The 19,356-nt window shown below is 39.2% G+C and overlaps 1 protein-coding gene across 11 annotated transcripts in view; it reads right to left on the minus strand.

Annotated features, from left to right (window-relative positions):
• Positions 1-19,356, minus strand: part of Aak1 (AP2 associated kinase 1) — a 167,266-nt gene that overhangs the window by 47,200 nt on the left and 100,710 nt on the right. For all 11 annotated transcript variants that reach the window (XM_074049880.1, XM_074049887.1, XM_074049881.1 and 8 more), the window contains 8 exons: positions 18,723-18,844; positions 17,346-17,427; positions 16,749-16,881; positions 13,823-13,926; positions 11,913-11,992; positions 8,245-8,399; positions 5,061-5,395; positions 1,974-2,228 (listed from right to left, as the gene is read on the minus strand). In XM_074049880.1, the coding sequence (XP_073905981.1) occupies positions 1,974-2,228; positions 5,061-5,395; positions 8,245-8,399; positions 11,913-11,992; positions 13,823-13,926; positions 16,749-16,881; positions 17,346-17,427; positions 18,723-18,844 (1,266 nt within the window). The remainder of the gene's footprint in view (positions 1-1,973; positions 2,229-5,060; positions 5,396-8,244; positions 8,400-11,912; positions 11,993-13,822; positions 13,927-16,748; positions 16,882-17,345; positions 17,428-18,722; positions 18,845-19,356) is intronic.

Here is a 19,356-nt window from a genome sequence, read left to right on the forward strand (position 1 = left end):
CAAAGGAGAGACAGACCACAGGTGAAACAAAAAAAGGTAGACTCCAATGACTATCTTGCTGAGTACTTTTTAAAATGTAAAATATGAAACTATAAAAGGAATATAATCATATCAAGAAATGTAAGACTATAGACAAAAGTGTTCTATTGCACCACTCTAATACTATTCTTGAGGTACCTTAAATGTAAGTCTCTTTTCTGGCACATTTTCTAATTTCACTATTCTTGAGCATTTTAGTGCAGACTTTATAATCAAAATTTTTAATGGCTGTACAGTTACGTTCCTGAACAGTCTAGGTTGCTTCCATTCTTCGGGCTATAATTAATAAGACTTCAATGAACATCTAGGATATATGGCCACTTCCCCTTGCTGAATATTGTTTTAAGATGGTTGTAGGATATCCTTTCCATTCACTCACTTGCTTCTATAGACAAGCCCTGCTACAAGTGAGAGAGATGGGGGTGAGTCAAAGCTGGGCAGCTCTATGGCTCCTGGCTGAAGCACAATCTTCTCCTAGATCTTGCATCCCCTAAATCAACTATCTCAGAGCAGTGTTCCAAGTATTTTTTCACCTAGGGAACATGAAGATGGTTTGTAATTCATTCCCAAGACAGTGCACACTTTGACTACACTTCTTTGTAGTCAGTAGTAGTTGGTCATTTCATCACCCTTGATGAGCATTTGTTATTATCCCTAAACCAACACCAGGATTCTTTGATACTTGTTGCATCTCTGCTACTGTCATTTGGTGCATCTTGGGTAATCACTTTCTAGTCCAGGCCTCAGTTTCCAATTCTATAAAATTAGGAGACTGAACTGGATAATTAAGATCCCTTCTAGATACATCATATATTTTTAAACTCTTTCTCCATTAACAAGAACATTATCTCTTGTCAAAAATACAAAGAGTAACTGTCTACCACATGCCTGCAGGAAAACTGAGTTGTTTCAGAAACAAAGGTGTAAAGACACTGAACATACATTTAGCTGACACTGAAAGAAGACACTCTAATTACTGCTTCCTTTCGAAGGGATGGAGGTTTTCTGGTTTAAGATGGGCAACAAAACTCTACTAGAAATCAATCCTCAGAAAGATGGTTTCTTACTTTTCTTTCATTCATATAGAAGCTGGACTTCCCTGGGAATAAGAGAGTAACTGTGACACTCTATCTACTAGGTATGCAAAATGCCTTCTATCACTATAAAATTTTCTATCACTATCATTTAGAAAACTCTTAGTACAGAGCACAGGTCACTCATTAAAGATCAAAGCAAGAGTGCCTGAGTTTGCTGAAACTGTAGAGGTTGATCAGGAGAAGGGTCTGATGCTATATTTTGCCAACATCTAAAAGTGGATTCGCCTAATTTCTAAACTGACAGGATAGTTCCAATGACTAGATATGCAGATTTTCTTGGGCCCAGAGGGGTTATGTCATGGTAAATGGTCCCAGGCAAGCAGGCCTTTGAAGGGTGCTGCATGGCAGACTCAAGTGATGTGGCTAGTAAGGTCATTCACGACAAAGAATAAACACAACACTGTCAGGACTCAGGGTGAAGGTGGAAGCCCTCAAAAACCTCTACAGACTGGAAAGTGCACAAAGGACCAAACTGATCTGTGAAGAAGGGAAAGGGATTAGCTCTAATCCTAGGTCCTTGACTGCTCAATAGTGGCAGTGACAGAGGCAATGAACAGCTTTTCTGCCAGTCTAATTTCAAGTGATAAATAAGAAGGTTCTTCCTCATCAGTAGCCTAAAAACATTAAAAAAAAAAAAAATCCGCCTTCTTCAGAATACCCTACACTATTCTTGTATGTATCAAGAAAAGACAGAATATTTTAACCAGTAGGGTTGGAAAGCAACCTACCCCTAATTCAAAGGCCTGTCACAGCTGCTGCCACCTTCTTCCTATCCTCTACCTTGCCTCACTGCTTTCTTCTCTTCTGCCTTTGCACTGAGTCTTGGCTGATTCTTACCATGGGCTCCTGGGCAGGGGCCGGTTGTGCAGCTGCAGCTGGCTGTGATTGGGGCTGCGGTGCCACCACAGCGGTCTTCTGCTGCAGGGCCGCCTGCTGAGTCATCAACTGCTGGGGATGCAGCGCTGTGGTCAGTTGCTGCTGCTGCTGCTGCTGGTAGAAGTTCTGTATCAGCTGCTGTTGAGAGCCTCCCTGGGTTGCCACAGGGAACTGAGAGATCGCTGGCTGCGGGGTTGCTGGGTGTACTGTCTGAAACTGAGCAGGAAAGAGCAGCAAGAAGTGAGGAGGTGATAAGAGCCTGCACAGTACCACATTCACAAAAGACAGATGTCTCAGCAACTACAAAGACCAGTGCTGAAACCAAAGGAAAGAGAAGGCAGGCGTCTTTTTAGCTAGGCCTGAGCACTTATGACAGGAATCTCAGGGCATTAAAATGAACCCAGAAGCACCTTATACTGCTATGCCTTAACCACTATACTAAACTGGCCTTCCTTCTTTCCTTTCTTTTCTTCCTCTCTTTCCTTCCTTTCTTTCCTTTTCTTCCTTCCTTCTTTTCCTTCCTCTCCTTCCTTCCTTCCTTCTTTCCTCTCTCCTTCCCTCCCTCCCTCCCTCCTTCCTTAAGAATAACTTAAATGTTAACTCAGCTACTAAGACTCACTTCAAGCCTTTTTAAAGATTATTTCCCAACAGCTCTGTTTTTATGAAACTCTGTCATCTTTAACCATTTAAAATATTCAGTATATCCTATAACAATTTTTTCCTGAGATAAGGATGTCACTATGTTGCCAATGCTAGTCTCAAACTTGTGGGCTCAAGCAGTCCTCCTACCTCAAGCCTTGCAGGTAGCTGAGACTACATATGCACTCTACACCCAGCTTATGACACTTCTGGGTGTCTTTCTAATCCCCACGACTGGGGACTGTATGCTAGATGCACAACAAAGCTCAAAATAAGGGCCTGCTAATAAACAAAAGTCAAGATCTTGTCTTAGAAAAACTCAAATTCTGTTATTTATAGAGTCAATTGGTAGGCTACTGATAATTTATTAGGGTAAAGTTAAAGGATTAGCCAAAAAAAGTAGGTATTAAAATATAGCTACTTGTTTAAAACAGCAGTATGCTGGAAATAACCCAAATTTCTGAGATGGACTATGGTATGTCCTGAAGGGTATCAAATGGTCACCCTCAAACAAGAGGGAGACCTATCTCTAAGGATTAAATGAAACAGAATTTTATAGATTTAACTTTTAAACTATATAAATGTTTTACATATTCATAAAACAAAATTTAAAAAGCAATAACTAAGAAAGCAAAAGCATAAATCTATGCATCAAACTGGTGGCTAAACTCCCCAGAAATAATGTGCTAAAAATATTCTACAGGAAAAAGGTCAAAGAAATCCTAAATTGTTTTTCAGTAATCATATTGGTATTATCATCCTGAAATATAAGCTAACTATATTAATGCAATTAGGAATCCAGACTTTCAGATGAGAAAAACACAACAAAATCCAAGAAGTTAAACAAAAATTCTGTAATTACAAACCTGAACTAGGAATATAAATCTGAATTCACAATGTATATGTTCTAACAAAACACATTTTCTAACTGTCCACTGAAAAAGTCTAGAAACAATTACCAACCCACTGACAAGTAAGTATCTCCAGTACCAAACTATGATTTCTAAATATCATTTCAATTAAAAATAAACAGCTCCTTAGAGAAACAGATAATTCCAGGGTGAGGACAGGATGATCCTGGAACAGCTCGTCACTGCTGACTGCAAGGAAATCATTAAAGACTGTTGAAATTACATCCAAGGGACCCAGAAGGCAATTTGGAGGGATTTCCAGTGACTACAGTTAGGACAATTTGAGCAACAAAATAAATTTATAGAAACTGTGATATATTAAAAGACACCAAATGTTAAAATCCACAAATTCATAATGATATAAAACAAAACCTCATTGTCACCTTCAGATGATACAGTGAACAAATTCATTATTCTGAAAAGTGGTAAACAAAGGGAAAATATCAAGCATTTTCTTGCCTTTTTCTGTACAAGCAGTATTTCAACTTACCCAAATAGTTGATGACAAAATTTTCATAGAAAAATTCCAGCCCCTGAATGAACAGAGATAACTAGAATACCATTTTTCCATTCCTAGTGAATGAATGGACTGGGAAATGCTCAGCAATGACTGCTAAATTAATGAGGCAGACAAGACAGACCATACCTAAAAACAATGAATGGTCTTGATGTCAATAAAAGGGAGGACAAGCAGACATGACAGACCTTTTGCTGTGATAAAGCAGGAAGGACAAAGGACTGCCAGACTGAATTGAATACTGAAAGGCCTCATGAAATTACCAATTTACAGAGAGAATGCAGGAACAAGCCAAAGGACACCATGGGGCAATTAAGCCAAATCAGGAATGTGGAAAATTCCACAGAACAAATATACAGCTTCTTCAAAACAAATAGATGGTAAAAGGGACAAAAACAGGGAGAGGGAAGGATGGAGGTGTGGCTCAAGTGGCAGAGCACTTGCTTAGCAAGTTCAAACCCCAGTATCGCCCCCAAAAAGGGAAAGGGAACCTATGGAAAAAAGGGATGTAAAGATATACTGATCATTATAAAATGATTGCATTCATAGTAAAAAATGTGCAAATATATGAAAAGATAATGGAAAAACAACATATTCTAACTAAATACAATGTGCATACCTTGTTTGGATCCCGATCCACATAAGCCAAGTTAAATTATGAGGCTTCAGAAATAATTTAAGCACTTGGATATTTGATACTAATTATTGTCATTTCCCCCCAGCATATACTTAGAAAGCAGCTCCTTCAATGAAGTTCTTCAAGCACGGGATGACTTCTCCGTGGCCTGAGAACACTGAAAGGGGTGTGAGTTACCAATGCACTTCTCAATGCCTTCGAATCAACATCCATGAGAAACAATGAGGTAATGGTTAGTGGCTTTGTCATCCCAGCACTTCCCAAGGAAGATACCTATTGCTAGCGGGCCTTTTCACAGTCTTGATTCAACTATGCAAACAAGGGCCACACCTGGACCACCTTACCTGCTGAGTTTGGGCCTGCTGTGGATGCTGCTGCTGCTGCTGTTGCTGTTGCTGCTGGAAAAATGTGCCTGCTGGCTGCTGTGGTGGTGGCTGCTGCTGCGGCTGAGGCTGCTGCTGCTGCTGCTGTTGTTGCTGCTTGAGGAAGAGCTGCTGCTGGTGCTGGGGTGTGGCCTGGGCCTGAGTAGGCAGACCCTGGGCCTGGGTGGAAGGCATCTGCTGTGGGGTGGGTGGAGCTTGTGGCTGCTTGGGCTGAGTTTGTGGCAAAGGCTGACTGGATGGGGTTTGAGGTTTTGACTGGGGAACACTGGCCAAAAGGCCAGGCTGACTGCTGGGTCCTGTAAGGAAAACAAACTCTGTGTAAAGGCTTAAAATTCTTCCAGACAAAACTGCCTTTCTGATATGCCAAAGCATGCTCTGTTCTACCTGGAATGTCTATCTTTTTGCTAGATTATGCGCTTCACATTTTTCAAAACAGAATTCAAATAACAAGATTTAATACTTGTCTCCTTCAGCATATCTATAGTGAACTGACCTATTGTACATAAACATAATCTTTGCACCAGATGGCATGCCACATGGCAAAAAAGCATTCTTTAAAACTTTATGTGTTGTTTATACAGCCCCCACCTGTATGTCTGGCCATGGTCAACAAATTCACTAAAAGAAGCTTCCTGGTAAGAGAAGTGATGGTTGTGTTCAGTGACTTGATATTTTGGATTAATCTACGTTATAAAGCAGAGTTCACTCATCTTGTTAGAAACAATATAGCAGAGCATGGAGGGGTGAGAGATACTTCAAAGAGACAAAGGATTAAAGAAACAATATTCTTCTTAAATTATCCCTATTTTCAGATGATATGATCCTATACTTTAAAGATCCTAAAGATTCTACCAAAAAAACTCTTAGATCTGATAAACACTTTCAGTAAAAGAGCAGGATAAAAAAAATCAACACATAAAAATAAGTAGGCTTCTCTATATACCAATAATGAACAGGCTGAGAAAGAAATCAGGAAAACAATTCCAGTCATAATAGCTTCAAAAAATTAAATACCTAGGAATAAACTTAACTAATGAGGTGAAAGACCTCTACAATGAAAACTACAAAACACTGAGGAAAGAAATAGAAGACACTGGATGGAAAGACCTTCCGTGCGTATGAAATGACAGAATTAATATTGTTAAAATGGCTATGCTACTGAAAGCAATCTATAGGTTCATTGCAATCTCCATCAAAATTCCAATGTCATTCTTCACAGAAATAGAAAAATCAATCCTAAAATTCATATGGAAACACAAAAGACCACAAATGGTAAAAGCAATCCTGAGTGAAAAAAAGCAATGCTGAATGTATCCCAATAGCTGACTTGAAATTATACTTCATAGTCATAGTAACAAAAACAGCATGCACTGGCACAAAAACAGATATGTAGACCAATGGAATAGAATAGAAGATCCAGAAATAAGCCCACACAACTACAGACATTTGATTTTCCACAAAGATGCCAAAAACATACATCAGAGAATAGACGTATTTTTCAACAAATGGTGTTAGGAAAATGGGATATCTACATCTACAAGACTAATACTAGATCCCCATTTTTTACTCTGTATTAAAGTCAATCCAAAATGGATTAAAGACCTCAAACTTTGGAACTACGTCAGAAAAATATAGGAAGAATACTTGAAGATATAGGCACAGACAACAACTTTCTAAACAGGGCTCCAAATTGCTCAGGAAATAGAAGCAAAAATTCACAAATGGAATTGTATCAAGTTAAAAGGCTTCTGAACATCAAAGGAAATAATTAGCAGGATGAAGAGACAGTGTACAGAATGGGAGAAAATCTTTGCCACTGGACATTGGACAAGGGATTAATATCTAGAATCTATAAATAATACCAAAAATCAAACACCAAAAGAACAAATAATTCAATTAATAAATGGGCAAATGAATGGACAGACACTGTGAAAAGAAGTACAAATGGACAATAAATACATGAATAAATGTTCAACATCCTTAGTCATCAAGAAAATGCAAATCAAAACAATATTGGATTCCATCTCACCACATTCAGAGTGAGTATCACCAGGAAAACAAACAATAACAAACACTAGCAGGAATGTAAAGGAAAAGGAACCCTTACACACTGTTGATGGGAATATAAGTTTGTGTAGCCACTATGGAAATCAATATGAAGATTCCTCAAATAAAAACTAAAATTAGATCTATCATATGATCTTGTTATAACACACTTGAGCATATATTCAAGGGAGATAGAGATACTTGCACATCCATGTTTATTGCAGCACTAGTCGCAATCACCAAGTCATAATATCAGCATAGGTGCTCATCAACCAATGAATGGATAAAGAAAATGTAGTGTATATATACATGGAGTACTATTCAGTCATAAAGAATGAAATTATGTCATTTGTAAGAAAATGAATGGAAGTGGAGATCATGTTAAGTAAAATACGACAGCCTCAGAAAGACAAGTACTACATGTTTCCTCTCATATGTGGAACCTAGATCTAAAGGGAAAAAAAGGACATGAACATAAATGGGGGACTATTGGGAGGACAACCGGAGGTTGGCTGAGGGGAAGAGAGGACAAGGGAAAGGAAAATATAATCGAAGTACATTGCATTCATGCATGAAAAAGTCATAATGAAACCCATTTAAATAAACTGCAAGAAAGATTTTTAAAAGAGAGCTGGTAGGAGGAGAAATAAGAAAGTACTAAGGAGGTGAATATGATCAAAGTATATTATATGGATGTATGGAAATATCACAATGAAACCCCACATTGTACTATCATTGAGAGCTTTAAAAAAATAATGTTCTGTGAATGTTAAAAAGAGGTGAGTTTTATTTCTTTAAAGGTATGGAGAAGTTTATGAAATAAAGAAGTAGGTATGGGATAAACGAACTAGACCACAGAATCAGAATCAGGGCCAAGAGAAGAAAAACAGAAATGACAGGCTTCTGTGGCCCTCGAGATCCACCTAAGTATAGAATCAGAGGTCTCCCATTCTGCAGCCACTTACCATACAAATTCAACAGCAGCTCACCTCATTGTTCTTGATATGTCTCTAGATTGCATTTCTAAAACAAAACTAGGCTTTCCAACACTTCCATAATCAAGAGGTAGAGTGAGCTGCAAACCAATCTAGGTACTGACCTGTAGCCTGAGGTAGGGGCTGAACTGTGGCCCTCTTCCGAGGTGTCAGGGCGGGTTGAATGGGAAGAATTCCTGGGTTCGGCTGAGTTTGCCCAGCTTTAGGCCTCTGGCGGGGTGCAATCGAAGTCTCTGTGGTGGGAATGGGATCTGTCAGTCTGGAAAAGGAAAAATAAAGATTCTAGTTAAAGTGTAGGAAAGTGAAAGAAGGATAGGCAGAGTACACGATGTTTTCCCCTCAACACTCCTCCAGACTTTCCAGAACAGGATCAACACTTTCCAAAGAGTGATACACAGCATGGTACAGTGTTACTAAATGTCTTCAAAATGACACCAAAACAAACAAACAAAAATGCTTGGTGGGCAAATAAAGTTTTAAGTACAACAACCAAAATGTATGAGGCAGATTTCTTTCCAGCAGAACTTTTTATGTGTAAATGTGCATGGTGAATCTCAATGAGATTGAGTAGTTTCTCAAGCTTATTTCATTTTTTGGGAACACCTACTAGGATTTACCTGAATCTGCTTTGGGTAATGATGAAAATAGGGGTTTAAGGCAGGTAGTTTTCAGATACAAAGAGAACTTAAACTTGGTTAGAGTTAGCTGTCACAATGGTCTCTTTACAATGAAAAGCATGCAAATGGGCAAACCCAGCATGGCAACTAGAAGGAATAAGTAAATAATCCAAGATAAAAGATTTTAATTTGGGGTGTGTGGCAGGAACATCATGTCCTCAAATACACATATTTCCTTTTCTCCATACTAATAAATTTTCAACTGGGCACAGGGCCACCCAGAGTTAAAAAATCACACAGCACAGCCTCTTCTGCAACCAGATGTGACCACGCATTTATATGGGATGGCCATGGCCTTCCTTGCATGGGATGAAAATAGATGGCAGTTTCTAGAAGCCTTAAGAAGTAATTTGGTGTGTGTTCTTTGTTTTTGTTTTTTTTCCCTTTGGGCATTCCTTGATTCTGCTGCTTTGAATACAGATGTTGTCATATTGATCCACAAGATCATGGCTACACTATAACAATGGTAGAGTGATGGGCTTCAAGAATTCTGGGTCCCTGAAGGTGATATAGAAAAGCCATATTAGTCCTGCCCTATTTGCCTCCAAATTTTGTTTACTTGTGGGGTAAAAAATAAGATCTATCTTCTATAATCCACAATCATTTTGAACTTTATGTATCAGTCAAGTCTAATCCAAACTAATATAGGAAAAATTGCTGTGTGGCTCACTTGCTGAAGCCCAGGTGCTAATTCCCACTCACAGTAGTCTAGGCAGTGGGCTACTACCTAACACAGATCAGAGCCAACCATAATTTGAAATGTACTTTAGGGGGTATAACTGAGGTTAAGGCCAAAAAAAACTTCATGCTTCATGAATATTTACAAAACATGTCTGGCACAGCCTCCATGTAAAACAGGAAGTAAAGGAACTGGCCTCATCCTTCTCCATGACATAACTTCAAGGTAAGTCCCTCCTTGACTCAGAAGTTTATCATTGGCATCCTGTTAGAAGATGCTTTTATGCAAGGCAGTGGACTAGTCATATAAAAGCTATTAGCTAGACACAGTGGCTCAGACCTGTGATCCTAGGTTCTCAGGAGGATCATGGTTTAAGGACAGCCCTGGCAAAAAGTTCACAAGACCCTATCTCAACCAAACAAAGCAGGGTGTGGTAGTATGTACCTATAATTCCAGCTACGTGGGAAGCATAAAAAAGAGGCTTGCAATTAGGCTGCCTGGGCATAAATGTGAAACCCTCTTAAAATAATAACTAAAGCAAAAAGAACTGAGAGAGTGGATTAAGTGGTACAGTGCCTGCCTACCAGTGTGAGGCCCTGAGTTCAACTAAAGTGCCACCAAAAAAAAAAAAAAAAAAAAAAGCTATCACACTTGGGAAAGGAAGGTGGGAGGAGAAGATGGGACAGATGTTAGAAGAGAAGAAAGACAAAGCCCAGATTGGTGAACAGATTTCTGCGGAAACTCAAATATGGGAAATTCCACATTGGTCTTCTCTTGAGGGGAACATCTAAGAAACATGGAATTTGGAGTCAAAGAAGCTATGTGGGTTCTAGCGTCCCACTAACTATGTGATAATGGACATGTTGTTTAACCTCTTTCAGTTTTGGGCTTCTTTATTTCTTTTTTGTGTGGTACTAGGGTTTGAGCTCAGGGCTTTGTGCATGCAAGGCAGGAGCTCCTGAGTTTCTTCTATGTAAAATGTGGAAATGTGCATATATATTGACAACGGTGAAATCATTTTTATAAACTACAGAATGTCCAACATGTTAGTGCTTTAGTTAGTGTCGATGTGTGTGCTTTGCAGGAATGGAGAAAGACAGCCTTGTTAGCCTTTGTATATAGCATGTTTGGGCCTTGTACAAGATGACCCAAAAGACTGAACTAATTAAATTGGCCCCCAAAATCATACCCAAAGAAGTGAGCATGGAAGAATTACTATAAGAAATTGACAGACTACAAAGTAACAAATTTTGCCTGCTTGTTAAGCAAGTTTGCTAAGTTTATTAAAAACCAAAGCCTTATTATTTTAGAGCTGCATTTAGACTAATTCTAGGCACACAGTAAGCATTCTATAAACATTCAAGAATTTTTTTTAAATACAAAAGTAATCTAGTCTTATTCTATTAAAATTCACTTATTCCCATCTAGATCCTTTGTTGACAATGTTCACTAACTTTTCCTTGCCATAGGAGGATGGTAGAAAGAAGAGAGAAACAAACATTTCCCAGGCCACCCCCAGAATTTGCCATTTGGAAGGTGTGGCAGTCATGTGAATGTGCCCAGAAGACCTTCAGCTACTGGGGATGCAAAAGACCAATACTCCAGCAGATGTGCTCCAGAAATCCAATGCCAAGTATGCCCTGAGTCCCTGCTTTCCATAGGCTGCTCCCAACCTAATGTCTTAACTTTAGGAACTCCCGGAAGAAAGAAGATTCCTCTGCCCAAGCTGACTTTGATGTAAGGATTCCCCAGCATCTCTGGTGAAACTTCCTTAAATTGTGTGGCAGTCTGAGTCACTTTTACCCACCCCTCTCATTCCCCTCTCTGTATCAGACTTGTATCTTCTCTTGATTCTCCTAGCCTTTCCTGGCTCCCTCCATATTTTCGCTCACTTGGGCATTTCCCCAAATCGTATCTTTGCTTGTCCTATCCTCTCTTGCTCCCTGTTTCTTAGAAGACCCTGGGTGACATTAGTTAAGACTCATGGGGTCCTTTACTACTCATGGACTCAGTTTCCATGAGTTTCACCTTCACTTTCCTACCATGGATAGTGCCATGGAAGTAAGAAGGAAAGAACAGTAGAGGATTGGGATGGTGAGCATGGCTAACCACAAGCCAGAACACATATTAGGCTACTCTTAGCAACTTGTAAAAGTCTCTAGATGTCCTTGTGCCTATTCCTATGCAAGGAAACAGCTGCAGGTGCTTCACTGTCTTTCAAATGTAGATACCAGAATTTCATTAGTTCATTATATTTCTCTTGGCTTTCCAAAGAACAGCTTCTGCCTAGGAAAGACAGGGCTTGTTTTCCTGATCCTGTGCAGCTTCTGGTCATGGCAACCTAGGAATCAAAAAACACAGGCATCTCCCTGTGTCCAGTACCCCAAGCAGGATGGCCCTAGAAAGTGTTTCTTACCTGGCCTTTGGCTGAGTCTTTTTTGCAGCTGCCTCACTGGCTTTCACTGGTTCAGGAAGTTTTGCAGGAATAGGAGAGTTCTAAACAATTGAAAAGGTTGAAAAAAAAAAAGGACATCACCGATTTCTTCCTAACAGAACAAACAGCCTGACTAGGGCTGATGAAAATACTTTACATTTGGGGTCTTCAGTATGATTTCTAGGCCCTGGTCTCCCTGTAAGAGGGAAGTTAATCAAACGCATATCAGACTCAGTGGGGGAAGCAAGGTACCTGAGAAGAGGAGAGCAGCCCCCATGCAGCATGTTCTCCCCCTCCTGCACCAGACTGAGCTCACTGGGGCACACTGTCTCCTACTAACAAAGCTTAGAAGTGATGGTATGAGAGGAATGGAAAAGAGACTGTATTATTCAAGCTCCCAACTATATCTTAGAGAACTCAGCAATGACTCAGGTGCCAGTCAGGGTGCACCTGGAATTCCAGTGAGAATGCTAGGAGAACACACAGCTACCCAGTGCCTTTGGTTGCTGAGCCAGCACCCCTTCCCAACCCACAAGCCAACCAAAGTTCCTCTACTTAGATTCTACACAACCCAATATTACTTCTTGAGGGGGCACTAGCTAGTTTCCTGACCACCAAGTAAGAGCTCACTACTCCTAAGTGAGTACCAAATGACATGACACATGTGAGGTTTACTTTTTAAAAACTAGTAACCAGTCTGAATGCTTCTAATTATATTTCTTGCTAACTAATTTATGAATGGGAAAGTGGGGCTGCTAATGAAAAATTACTATACCATACCCCTCACATCAAACTGGGAAACTTGACACAGAATACTGGCGAAAATGCTGGCTTTTTAGGAGGTTCTCTCATTTCCTCATGTTTCCAGGAAGGGGGAATTTCTGCTACAAAACTTGTAGCTTCTCCTCCACATGTCAAGCATTCCCCAAGGGAGAAGAACAAAGTATCTGACTGGTAAGACTAGCAGAAAGAAATAAGCTCATGTGTTTCACCCTTGCCCTCCTTCCTTTCTAGAAGAACCTGTTTCTCAGGAGTCAAGCATTTCTGCCTCCGTCATGTGGTCAAATGTTAGGGAGCCTGGCTGGTCAAGCTCTGTCCTCTGACTCAACCTTTTAGTAATAAAGCCAATATTCTGAATGCCATCTGCATGAGTCTCACAGCTGATTCCAAATGCGGCAGTGAGTGAGGAGTATTACTTATCAGTGCCCTCAAGCCCTGTTAGCAGTGTCCAAAGTTCACTACTAGAGAAATGAGCAGGAAATTTTCTATTTATTATAGCATCCATTAGTAAAATATTCAAGAGTACTGGTCATAGTATATAATGGAAAATATTCCAAGATTATAAAAAGGGTGTTTGCAAAGCATTTTACTCTGAAAACTGAGCACAGTGTTTAGGACTACTAAGTGTAGAAAATGTGCTCAAGGACTGATGTGTGGGGAGGGCAGAGGAAAACAAGTGTGAATCATAGAAGGACAATGGCAGAAGCAAAATCAAGAATGTTCTGTCGCAAGGAAGGAGGACAGACAGGAGGGACTGAGCTGCAGTAGCTGGGAAAGTTCAGGTCTTGCTTCAGGAAAGCAGCATGCCTAATCGCTCTAGGGAAACACAACAAACACGGTTCCCAGTGAGCTGTGCAAGTCCATAAGACATACAGCGATCACCCTTCACACAAAGTACACAACTCAATCCCTAGGGCATTTGTTTTGTTCCATATTTATAATTAAATTCCATGGGAAAACTGGAAAACCTCTTACAGCAACTGCTTCATAGTTAGCTTTGCTCAAATGCCCCCTAGAACATACAGAAAGGGACATCTACATTCATTTAAGCAGAAAATTAACACCCCAGGAACTCAAAATGATACTTTCCTTAAAAAGCACCATTCACATACCTGTACATTCGGAATTGGGCATTCTTTCTTGAGTAGTTTAAAGGAGAAGTAGGAGACCTGGTAAATATCTGGCCTCTTGTCAGGGTCTGGCTCCAACATATACCCTAAGACAAACACATGTGAACTTATTCCATAATATTCTAACAGTCATGACATTAGCTAGGAAGCATAATATTTCTATTACTAAACTATTGTTTTTTTTAATTTTCATTTCTCATAAAAATCAGACAGTACAATTAACCCTTTTCCTAGAAAAGGAAGCTCTAACTTTTCTAAGATATTTAATATACAAAAGAAAGTAAAGTATTTGAATTATAACAAAGATAGTTGAAGTTCATATTCTGTAAAGTCTGAACTCAGGGCCTCCATTTGAGCCCAGTCCAACAAATGATTACTCTAGATAAGTATAGCCAAAACCCAAACATCATGAATTTATTCACTATTCTTTTGTTGGAGATATTAGCTGGTGTCCAATTTAAGGAAAATAATATACAAAGCTACTTTAACTGTAATCCAGAGATCACCTATTTCCAGGTCCTTTGAGATTCTGCTCTCTCTGAAGCTGGAAAACCTCTCAGAAAAAGTCTTGGTGAAGATACGAGCACACACATCATAAATATACAAACAACAATGCAAGGCAGTTTACTGCTTAAGTATTAAGTGGATGCTTTGGACACTAAGCTCAGAAATTCTCTTGGCAAGCTCTAGGCAGCCTTGGAAGGCCTTGCATAGAGGCAGGATGGAAAGCAGGGGTGGTGGGGTAAAGCAGAGAAAAAGACAGTTGAGGTGAGAGAACAGTGTGGGCAAAGGAGAACTTGGATAAAAGCAAGAGAATGAACACTCTGCTGAATGGAAACGGAGGAGCCCAAAGGTCAGGGTAGAGAGAAAGGTTCTCTCTGAGTGGATGGAACCAGAACATGAAGGATCTTAAAGGTCACATTAAGGATCTGGGTCCCACTGTGGGCCCATTGGCAGCCACTCAAATTTACTGAACAGGGCATGAGAGGCTGATGTTTGCTAAGAGCAATCTTCTGGCAAGGTTGCATTAAATAGATTGAAGAGAGAGGAGGGAAACTCCAATTTACCAGTATAGGCATGAGCCTATACTGACAGAGTCTGTACATACTATGGTGACAATGAGAATCAAGAGAATCAGTGAAAATAACAGTAACTCAAAAAAAAAAAAATTGGGTGATTACTAATTCTTCCCTCCATCTTGCTAGCCAGATCCAAAGAAAAATTTAAATTTCATTCATCGAAGCTAGAATGGAGATCCAATGAGAAACTGAAGAGAGGGGAATCTTATACTTTGGTTAAAAAGAAGGGGTACAATGATAAACTGAATTTTAGGCTCGTGAGTTCAAGGTGATAACGAAATCTTTAAATAGTTTGCAAAGTATACTTTGGGAAAGATGTCAGTGCTATAGACATTCATAAAGAGCTGTGTTTCCCTATATGAATTTACTCTACAAATGTTAAAAGACAAAAATGTCCCAAAATGATCCTAGTTATATCAAATTTGGCTACTTTCTCATATGTCTTCCCAATCTTATTTACGTATCTGCAATTCTAGTATAGATGCAATGCTTTACCTCTGAAAATAATTTAACAATCATTAAATGCCATATCCTATTCCTTTAAATACCTCCCCTCTTTTTCATTAATAATAGAAGAGACTGATTGATAAAACTGGCACAATGGAAAGGGTAGTCACTTAAAAGCTACAACAATACTAACTTCAGTAAGTTACCTATACATTCTTAGTATCCTCTCGTGCAAAACAAGGATAATTATACTTAAAATTTAGAGCATTTTAAGAATTAACCGGGTGCTGGTGGCTCAAGCCTGTAATCCTAACTACTTGGGAGGCTGAGATCAGGAGGAAAGCAGTTCTAAGCCAGCCCAGGCAAATACTTTGTGAGACCCCATCTCCAAAATAACCACAGCAAAATGTACTGGAAGTGTGGCTCAGTGGAGTGCCTGCTTTGCAAGTGTGAAGTCCTGAGTTCTCCCAGCAAAAAGAAAACAGAAGAAAGAATTAGATGAGATACAAGTAAGCATTCAACACATGTCTCCCCTTCACATCTGCTGCTTCTGTTTTTCAGTGCATCCCCGCAGGATCTAAACTGGGTTGCTTAGAATTTATAATTCATAATAGTTAAAACTCAGATGCTAAATGCCTGACCAATATTTTGAAAGAAGATTTAAAAAATCTGTTTCTTTAGCATTTAGTGCAGGGTCTTGTCTAAAGATTACTTATTCCACCATCTGGTTAATAGATGTTAGTACATATGCTTGCTATGAAGACATAAAAAAGTGAGGAATCTTAAGACTATTTTAAATAAACTATTCAGTTTGGCTGTTATAAAAACCCAGTGATTAACCTAAATGAGAAGAAAAACCTGGTTTCGTGGAGTTATGTAGTCTTAATTATGTATTCATTTCAATGAAGGCACTGCAATCATTCTCATTTGAGTTGCTTCCAGTTTGCAAAGATGAATGTCTTATCACTTGATATGAGTCAGCTGGACTCTCTTGGTATCAGAGCTTTCATACAGATTGCAACAAAAAACAGCAGTACTGTAATGCTCAAAGCCCAATTAGCATTTCTACGTGTGCGGCTGGCTCAGGTATGAAACAAGTGTCCAGCAAAAAGACCCACCTCTCTAATGAGGAATTGTTACATTATCTTTGCATTCCCAACTATTATCATCTGATTTGTTTCTTTTTTAAATTTTTCTGGGGCTTGAACTCGGGGCCTCACACTTGCTAGGTAGGTGCTCTACCATTTGAGCCACTTTGCCAGCCCTTCAACTGATTTATCTCTGTATCCAATCCATTAGTACTGGAACCTAATCCCTTTATCTTTCAATTCATTCCTGTTATTAGAAATAAAAATGTGAAACTAGAAACTTGAAACACTTACTAATAAGGCAGTGCATGTCTTGAGAATATCGAGAGTTATCAGGAATTGTGAAGTTTCCATCACAAATTGCCACCTGACTCTCCCCAAATGGCAAAGTAAAGTAGCATAATTTATACAACAAGCATCCAAGAGCCTAAAAAATGAAGAAAGCAGATTGCTATTAGTAATTTATTTACCATAACTCTAGATGGATCTACAGAGAGATACTGGTACCATCCACATTTACTACAGATCTAAAATCTGTACATTATTTATTTATTAGAAACCTGAATTTACAGCTCAACATTATTATTTAGCAGCTGAGTTACATATTTACACTATTATTACCAAACTGTGCTCCAGCAAAGAACAAATATTTTACATGGTTTGCTCTCAAGAACTAGTAACATATAAGTGAAAACACCAGAATAATTTTATAATTCTGAAGTCATTTTCTTTGTCATGTTCTAAGAGGCAGTAGCTGGTCCCCTCACATCACAAGAAGTAGATAGTTCTGTGGTATTGGTGCTACATGCTAATGCACTGCCTGCATTAAACTCGGGAGTTGACATCAATGACTGCTGATATCTGGATATGAATAGCTTAGTTGACACCTACCCAAATGTCTGCCTTCGTAGTGATGATTTTGCCACTGTACAAGTTGACCATTTCTGGTGCTCGATAGGATAGTGTTGTGTATCTATAATCAAGAGATTCATGTTTTGTTAAATATATCAAGCTATTATTCAAAACCAGGAGAGGCAGAACTTTTTAAAAAACATTAATAGAATACAGTTCCCTGGGAGCAATCTGCAGAAGAGAGTATGAAATATTAGTACAATAAGATGAAAGGTTGTCCTTGGTACAATAATATCACCATACCATGGTCCTCTAGCAACAGACCCTCTAATCTAAGAATGTGTGGGCACCCAGACACTAATAAACTAAACATGTTCTAAGAACAACTTGTTTGGGGTTGTCAAATGACAACATATTCTCCTCTAAATCTCTGTTGTATAACACTATATTTTGCTATTTTTTTTAAAATAGTATACCCTTCAAATGTTGCTCATGGGAGATGCAATGCTATCTACAATACTGTAGAGAATAGCAGAAAGTGAGCCCTGGCTGGGGTGGGGGTGATGGGATCAAGTGCTCTTGATCTTTGCTCCTGGAACAAGCCTAAAACAACAGTGTTTTTTATCTCTGAATCAAGAAAAGAGTAGTGTAAGCTCACCCTCAGAGTGAATATCTTGGTATTACCAAGCACATGAACTGTGCTGCTCCAGTCTCTAAACCCCAGATGGGACTGGTTTAGGTGTGTCCCAGGGCCTTGGACCAGATGCATGGGGTGATACATGAAAGCGAAGAAAGAAAAAAGAGCTATATATGCATGTTAAACAGCTGATTTACTAGCAGCAATAATGAGTGCTGTTGCCTATGAAGAACCCAACACTGTGGGTAAGAGGGGAAAATAGGTCAGCTTCTTACTGGAGTCACAAATCTAAAGAGTTTTTCTGAAGAAGTCACTGATTTAATATCTGTAAAGACTTCAACAGACCTACTCACCACCAATTCCATTAGACTTTAGGTGAGCTCCTCATGAACAGGAAGGAAGCAGCAATTTACAGTTCAGTAAAAAGCACGTGTGTCTTATTGATAATGTCACAGTTATTGTGATCACTTGGCAACATCAGAGTACTTTAGCATTGTGTGAACCATTCAACTTTTTATGGGTCAGTGACACTGTAAATCAACATATGTGTGCACAATGACCACAGAACCATTGAAAAAGTGTTACAAGATTCCTTCTTTTACTCCACTGATCAATGCTTGTGACTCCCTCCTCATCCTTCATTTAAAATCTATGAAGAGGATGGTCCAGGACAAGGATAACTGGCACCATTTTCTTCCCATTCTATTTCATGTATAAGCAGAAAGTAAAATTGCTTATCTGATAATGGACACAAGTCTAAGAAAGTAGAAAGGGCTTACTTCTTAATCTCATCTTCTACTGCATTCACTCCCTCAGTTTGTGGATTCTGAAATTTGTTTGTAGCACTTCCAAAGTCACACAGGACATAGTGGCCTCTGTCATGCAAGAGGATATTCTCAACCTGAAAGACATTCCCCAACCACTCATTCCAAGATATCATTTAGCAATGCATGTGGAAATTTGGCTTCATAATCACATAGGTAAAATGTATTATTTCTGGCAATCTCATTAGTGCATACAGGAAAGTATTTCTTGTAAAGTATCTCAACAGGAGTCGTCCCAAGTGGAACAAAAGGAGATGCACAATAACAGAATCAAATGAGGGCAGAAAAGGCAGAAAGAGGAGACTCTACAGTAGGGGAATCCAGAGTACTACTTTTCCAGATTCCCAGCCACAATTCTCATCTTTGCAGAAACAATCCCCATACTTTTAAGCTCTTGCTCTTCTTTCAGTTTAGAATGTGCTCAACGATACCCACCTCCCAGTCCAGCTATCAAATAATCATTCATCTTTCAATCTCAAATTCAAAAGATCACCTCCTTTCAGAAACCCTCCTCAGGCCCCCACTCAGAAAACTGTCACTCCTTCCCTATTTCCCTTCAGTATTTCATTCTTCCATGACATCAGTTACT

The sequence above is a fragment of the Castor canadensis genome, chromosome 12 (genome assembly GCF_047511655.1).
Source record: "Castor canadensis chromosome 12, mCasCan1.hap1v2, whole genome shotgun sequence".
NCBI classification, from domain to species: Eukaryota; Metazoa; Chordata; class Mammalia; order Rodentia; family Castoridae; genus Castor; species Castor canadensis.